At 42.3% G+C, this 7,438-nt stretch overlaps 1 protein-coding gene across 1 annotated transcript in view; it reads right to left on the bottom strand.

Annotated features, from left to right (window-relative positions):
* Positions 1-1,799: 1,799 nt before the first annotated feature.
* THEMIS2 (thymocyte selection associated family member 2) overlaps positions 1,800-7,438 on the bottom strand; it is a 136,386-nt gene continuing 130,747 nt past the window's right edge. The window contains exon 7 of the mRNA XM_068266126.1: positions 1,800-1,824. Coding sequence (XP_068122227.1) covers positions 1,800-1,824 — 25 coding nt within the window. The remainder of the gene's footprint in view (positions 1,825-7,438) is intronic.

The raw sequence follows: 7,438 nt of genomic DNA, 5'->3' as shown, positions 1-7,438 counted from the left end.
TCGATTGTTGGTGGGGCTCGGTAGGGGGAGGACCAAGGTACTCTGGGATAGAGAGGCTGGTAGGTCTAAAAAAACAGCTGCAGTGAGAGTATTATCTGGGCTGTTAGTGATGTCTGGTGTGTCGTTCAAGGTTGTCGGGTTTATGGAGGACTCAGAATTTTGTGTTGATGTTTCGTATATGCTTAATTGGGAGATATTCAAATTGTCTATTGTCGTGTTATTGGCATGGCCAACTTGTGCATCCAACTTGAAGCTAGGACCAAGTGGCGCGGACAGAGAGGCAGGTGGTGGTCCCTTGAAGAACTTGTAAAGTGGTTTTAGATTGCTCGACTTTGGAATGTTCTTAATATTTTTAACCTTTATATTGGGTAGTCTATTTTTGATTTTTGTAGTAGGTAATTTATTCTTTTTACATTTAATTTTAAAGATTGGATCTTTTTTAGTTTTTGGTAGGAGGATAGTGTTTATTGGTGGTGTTGTCTCAGGGGCCGCAGAGGGGTCGGCCAAACACGTTTCCTTTGTAGCGGATAAAATGTCCTTTGGCACAGTGAATAGTGTTTTTTCCAGTGTGGTTGTGTGGGCGAAACTAAATTTTGGTGGAACATAGGCTGGGGGTGGTGGTAACGGAGTGAGTGGTGCTGAATTTGGTGGCGGAAAAGTGGGTGGTGGTAGGGGGCATGGTGGTGGGTAAGACGGGAAAGTGATACTCATTAATGGCTGCAGGGGAGGACGTGAAGGTGCAGGATTGATTGGAGGATCAGTTATAGGGAAACGAGTTTTTCGCTCGCGTTCCCTATGTTCCGCATATGCCAACCGATCTCTATTTAACTTCCTTAATTTCGTGTCAATGGTGTCAATCTCAAATTTTTTTACTCGTGAGATAAGGTTAGACATAAGGGATTGATAGGTGTTGTTTTTGGAGTGTTGGGCCAGTGTCTGTCTGAGATCGATAATAACGGGTTGGAGGTCATCAACTATTGAAGTCCTCTTTTTTATAATCCGTTCCATCATCCCGCCGGTGCAGGATTCGAGATAAATATACCATTCCTCCGTGTATAGGAGGTCTTTAGGAAAAGAGGATAATGTTTTTATACGTATACCGTCCGGTGAAATTTTTTCAGCAATATATGTCTGCTGCATGGCAATATCCGCTAGATTGAAGAATTCCTCCTTCAGCACGGACTCGAGTTTGTGAAAGACAGGTTTGAGATCGATGTTGGGGACCACGGGGTTGTTTACTGTCGGTGTATCAGGCGGGGCGAGTGTTTCGGTATTGCATTTGAATTGTGCAAATAAACAGGTCCTATGCACAGCGCGTTCATCGATAAAATCCATTCCGAGGGCTGCTATCGGGTCTGACGCTCCACAAGGTATGGGGAGGCTTTGGATGCACTTAGACAACAAAAACAAAAGACCGAGAGCCCAAATTGTGTAGTATATTCAAACAGATTAAAATTATAAAAAGTAAATTAGTTATACTCACAAACATGGGTTGCCCCTAGGCAACCACTCCATGTGCAGGTGGGGAGAATTAGTACCTGACCCCACTCAGGTATAAGATGTCGCTCTCTGTAGAAGAAGAGTAGGAAAGATCCTTACCACCCTAGGTGGATCGCTTTGTTAGGAGGATATAAACCAGAGGCGCCAAAAGAGTAAAACCATGATGAATAAAAATGGGGGGAGATATATTCACGACTCACCACCCATAAAAACCAGATTACACCTCAATGTTTAGTAAGATCAAAACAATTTATTGCTACTCCCAGGTGCTACGCGTTTCACGGGATTATCCCGCTTCCTCAGGCAATTAGACAGGAGTACAAGCTATAAAAAAACACACAGGACAATATCATAAATCACTAAGGGACCCCGAAAGCTTGTAGTTAAATATACACAGTCTAGCAAAATGGTCAATGTCCTAAAAAGACAACAATACGAAGTACATTGTAACCATATATCATGTCAAAAAAACAGAGTTCATTTAGAACTACTATTGCAGTTGCATTAATAAACATTGATCAAAAGCTGTCACTTTGTTATAAAAGTACATCAAAAGGAAATATGCTGAAGTACATTGACTTATATGTCAAGTGCACAATGTCCTGCTCATAAATCAACGGCTCATAACGTAATTCTATGCGGAATGGTGTAAAAGGGACTTACCACTTCGGGGTCTGGTAAACATTTAACGCCTCAATGCGGAGTGAGGCGTACTGAGTGCTACATATAGGGGATGTATTCGCGGAGAACGCCGTCTCCGCGAGGTGCTGTGTTACTTCCGGTAGGCTGAACGGAAGTGACGTAGGTCACGCATGCGTCTGAGGCCGTGGGCGCCATGATGGATATGGGTACATAGTCATTAAGCGGCAAGTGGTCAGTTAGATGCGTCAATTCAGACGCCTATACGCGTGCGTCAGGCCAAAGTAGATGAACATAGGTGGTGCTGGTACGCGTTAATCCAGCGGTCATAAGCGTACATTAGAACGCACATGCGGCTATAGGGCATGTAGAACAAGATTGGCATAAGAGCGTCTGACTGACTATTTAAGTCGCATGAAGCATATAGATGCGTGTATCTGGATGCCAATAATGACCCTGATTTGGACTGGCCAAACTGATTAGTGTAGAATTGTGGTGAACTATAGGCAAGTATAAGGGAGTACAGAAGCGACAAAGGGAGGGGTTTTTGGGATGATATCAGCATGCAAAAGATTAAGAACGGGGGGAAATATATCTAGGGAGAAATTAGTTTAAAAAACCTGAATAATATTAATATTGAATGCATACGTTATCATTTCCTTAAAATTGGGAGTACCAAACACTGAACATACATAATATATACATGTAAACACAATAGAAGCAATAAAAAAAGGTGTGTATGAACAGAGCAGTGTACATAAAATATAAAATGAAAGTATAAATACACCCACAACACGGAATATGTATATATAATATATATATATATATGGATGAAGACCCCACGAATGGAGGTCCATATATCATGATGTAAACATAGTTCAGATCAAATAAAATAAAAGAGAGGACAAGGATAAAAACCATTTACTCGTTATCAATTGTGGGCCAAATATGGCGCACGGATGTTTTAGAGCATAACTCTGTATTCATTTTAGGTATTTAAAAGGCCTTTTCCAAAACTTCATTAAGACCATTGGGGACCAGACTTTTAAGAATAGTAATCCAATAAATCTCCTTCTGGCGCAAGACTTCAAACGTATTTGGGATGTGTGGTGAAATGGCTTCGATGAACGTAATACGGAAAAGTTGAGGGTTTTTTTCATGGTGTGTGCCAAAGTGTCTGGAAACACTATGCAGTGCCAGGAAATTGATAATGTTTCTCTTATGTTGGCCGACCCTACTGCGGGCCTCCTGAGTAGTACGGCCCACATATTGAAGGCCGCATGGGCAGGAGATGAGGTAAATGATGAAACGGGACTCACAGTTAATGAATTGTTTAATAGGATAGATACTGGATGTGGTAGCCGAGTGAAAACTATTGGTTTCATTTACAAACTGGCACGCCGTGCACCGGGGTTTATAACAGGGAGAAGATCCGGGCCTGACATTACTTTTGGAATTTAAACTTCTTAATCGACTGGGGGCTAGCATTTTCCGCAGGTTTGGGGCTCTTCTATAGGTTAAGGATGGTTTGTCGGGTATTGCAGTTTTCAAATAGGGGTCCTGAAGTAGGATATCCCACCTGTTTTGCAAGATAGATCTAATAGTCTTGTGTTGAGCGCTAAATCGGGTAATGAACCGTGGGAAGGGGGAATCACGGGGAATGGTTGTTGTGGATGGGATGGGTTCTATCTGAGTTGCTCGAAATTTAGCGTCCCTAAGTAGTTTATTGGGGTACTTGCGTTCAGTGAATTTGTTTGTTAGAATTGTAGATTGTGAATGGAAATCCTTGTGGTCGGTGCAGTTGCGGAAGATACGTTTATATTGACAGTAGGGGGTGTTGGTGGTCCAGGGTCTGTGGTGGTGACTATTGAAATGAATATAGTTATTTGCATCTACTTTCTTGAAGAAAGTTTTTGTTTTGATTCTATTCCCGTCCGTGACCAGAGACAAATCTAGAAAATCAATAGTGTTATGATGGTGCTGAGCTGTAAACTGAAGACCTGCTGTATTATGGTTTAGAAAGTGAACAAAATGTGTGATACTGTTGAAATCTCCTTGCCAGATAAAGATTAAATCATCAATATATCTCTTGTAGAAGATAATATTGTTTTCAAAAGGATGTTGGGGGTGGAGTTTGAGATGTTCCAGCAGGCCCATGGACAGGTTAGCAAAGGACGGTGCAAATGAACTGCCCATGGCCGTCCCGGTGTGTTGATGATAAAACTTCTCTTGGAAACTGAATGAATTATGTGTAAGGATGAATTCGGCACATTGTGTAATGAAATTCCTTTGAGCCTGGGGCATGTGTGGTTTATTGTTAAGAAAAAAGTCAATAGCTGTCAGACCGAAGTTATGAGGTATATTGGTATATAGGGAAGTTACGTCACAAGTAAGCCAATGGTAGTGTTCTTGCCAGGTGATATCTTTTAGTAACTGTATAAGGTGCTGTGAGTCCTTAAGATAAGATGGAAGTGATTGAACATGGGGTTGGAGGTGTTGGTCAACAAAAACAGATAGATTGCTAGTGACAGAATCAATGCCCGATATGATCAGTCGACCAGGTGGTTTGATGAGTGTTTTATGTATTTTGGGAAGGTAATAAAAAAATGGGGTTCTGGGGTGCTGATTAATGAGGAAGGTCCTTTCATTTTTTGTGATAATGCCCTTGAAAAAATTATCATTTATAAAGGATTTGAGTATTTTATTATATTCTTCTGTTGGATCATGGTCGAGGGTAGCATAATGTATAGGGTTGTCTAGTAGGCGTGAGGCCTCTTCTAAGTAATCAGCACGATTGAGGAGGACTATACCACCCCCCTTATCGGCAGGTCTAATAACGATATTGTGTGTTGATTTGAGTCTGTTGAGAGCCAGATGTTCTGCATATGTGAGATTGGTGGGGGGGCGGTTCTGTAAGTTAATCTTTAGGAGGTCTTCTAGGACTAGATCATGAAAAGTCTGTAGTAGATGGCCCTTTGATGCTATGGGGTTAAACCTGGAGCGTCCTTTTAATTGGGTGGTAATGTATTTTTCAGTGGCGACTTCCACTGAGTTGACTGTTACAGGTGGTATGGTGGGATTGTCTGTGATGATCAGACCATTGTCATGATTGGTGTGTTGCTCCTTGAGTTTCTTCATAGTGAAATGTCGCCTTAATGTAAGCTTTCGTACATAAGTATTCAGGTCAGTGTATAATTCGTTCAGATTGGATGTATTTGTGGGGCAGAATGATAAGCCTTTCTCTAATAGTTTTGTTTCTTGGTCAGATAGTAGATGATCGGATAAATTGAAAATGCTTCTTAGTTGTGAGTCGGGACTGGTAACCGTTCCAGTGTTTTTTTGGGGACGTCTGTTCTTGTGTATTTTGCCTTTGCCCCGGCTCCCTCTTTTCCGGGGTCTGGGTGCGAACGCTTCATATTGTGTCTGGGCTTCAGGACAACTCGATTGTTGGTGGGGCTCGGTAGGGGGAGGACCAAGGTACTCTGGGATAGAGAGGCTGGTAGGTCTAAAAAACCAGCTGCAGTGAGAGTATTATCTGGGCTGTTAGTGATGTCTGGTGTGTCGTTCAAGGTTGTCGGGTTTATGGAGGACTCAGAATTTTGTGTTGATGTTTCGTATATGCTTAATTGGGAGATATTCAAATTGTCTATTGTCGTGTTATTGGCATGGCCAACTTGTGCATCCAACTTGAAGCTAGGACCAAGTGGCGCGGACAGAGAGGCAGGTGGTGGTCCCTTGAAGAACTTGTAAAGTGGTGAGTCGTGAATATATCTCCCCCCATTTTTATTCATCATGGTTTTACTCTTTTGGCGCCTCTGGTTTATATCCTCCTAACAAAGCGATCCACCTAGGGTGGTAAGGATCTTTCCTACTCTTCTTCTACAGAGAGCGACATCTTATACCTGAGTGGGGTCAGGTACTAATTCTCCCCACCTGCACATGGAGTGGTTGCCTAGGGGCAACCCATGTTTGTGAGTATAACTAATTTACTTTTTATAATTTTAATCTGTTTGAATATACTACACAATTTGGGCTCTCGGTCTTTTGTTTTTGTTGTCTAAGTGCATCCAAAGCCTCCCCATACCTTGTGGAGCGTCAGACCCGATAGCAGCCCTCGGAATGGATTTTATCGATGAACGCGCTGTGCATAGGACCTGTTTATTTGCACAATTCAAATGCAATACCGAAACACTCGCCCCGCCTGATACACCGACAGTAAACAACCCCGTGGTCCCCAACATCGATCTCAAACCTGTCTTTCACAAACTCGAGTCCGTGCTGAAGGAGGAATTCTTCAATCTAGCGGATATTGCCATGCAGCAGACATATATTGCTGAAAAAATTTCACCGGACGGTATACGTATAAAAACATTATCCTCTTTTCCTAAAGACCTCCTATACACGGAGGAATGGTATATTTATCTCGAAAACTGCACCGGCGGGATGATGGAACGGATTATAAAAAAGAGGACTTCAATAGTTGATGACCTCCAACCCGTTATTATCGATCTCAGACAGACACTGGCCCAACACTCCAAAAACAACACCTATCAATCCCTTATGTCTAACCTTATCTCACGAGTAAAAAAATTCGAGATTGACACCATTGACACGAAATTAAGGAAGTTAAATAGAGATCGGTTGGCATATGCGGAACATAGGGAACGCGAGCGAAAAACTCGTTTCCCTATAACTGATCCTCCAATCAATCCTGCACCTTCACGTCCTCCCCTGCAGCCATTAATGAGTATCACTTTCCCGTCTTACCCACCACCATGCCCCCTACCACCACCCACTTTTCCGCCACCAAATTCAGCACCACTCACTCCGTTACCACCACCCCCAGCCTATGTTCCACCAAAATTTAGTTTCGCCCACACAACCACACTGGAAAAAACACTATTCACTGTGCCAAAGGACATTTTATCCGCCACAAAGGAAACGTGTTTGGCCGACCCCCCTGCGGCCCCTGAGACAACACCACCAATAAACACTATCCTCCTACCAAAAACTAAAAAAGATCCAATCTTTAAAATTAAATGTAAAAAGAATAAATTACCTACTACAAAAATCAAAAATAGACTACCCAATATAAAGGTTAAAAATATTAAGAACATTCCAAAGTCGAGCAATCTAAAACCACTTTACAAGTTCTTCAAGGGACCACCACCTGCCTCTCTGTCCGCGCCACTTGGTCCTAGCTTCAAGTTGGATGCACAAGTTGGCCATGCCAATAACACGACAATAGACAATTTGAATATCTCCCAATTAAGCATATACGAAACATCAACACAAAATT

Source organism: Hyperolius riggenbachi, chromosome 2 (assembly GCF_040937935.1).
Source record: "Hyperolius riggenbachi isolate aHypRig1 chromosome 2, aHypRig1.pri, whole genome shotgun sequence".
In the NCBI taxonomy this organism is placed as follows: Eukaryota; Metazoa; Chordata; class Amphibia; order Anura; family Hyperoliidae; genus Hyperolius; species Hyperolius riggenbachi.
This window is presented reverse-complemented; position numbering and strand designations above follow the sequence as displayed.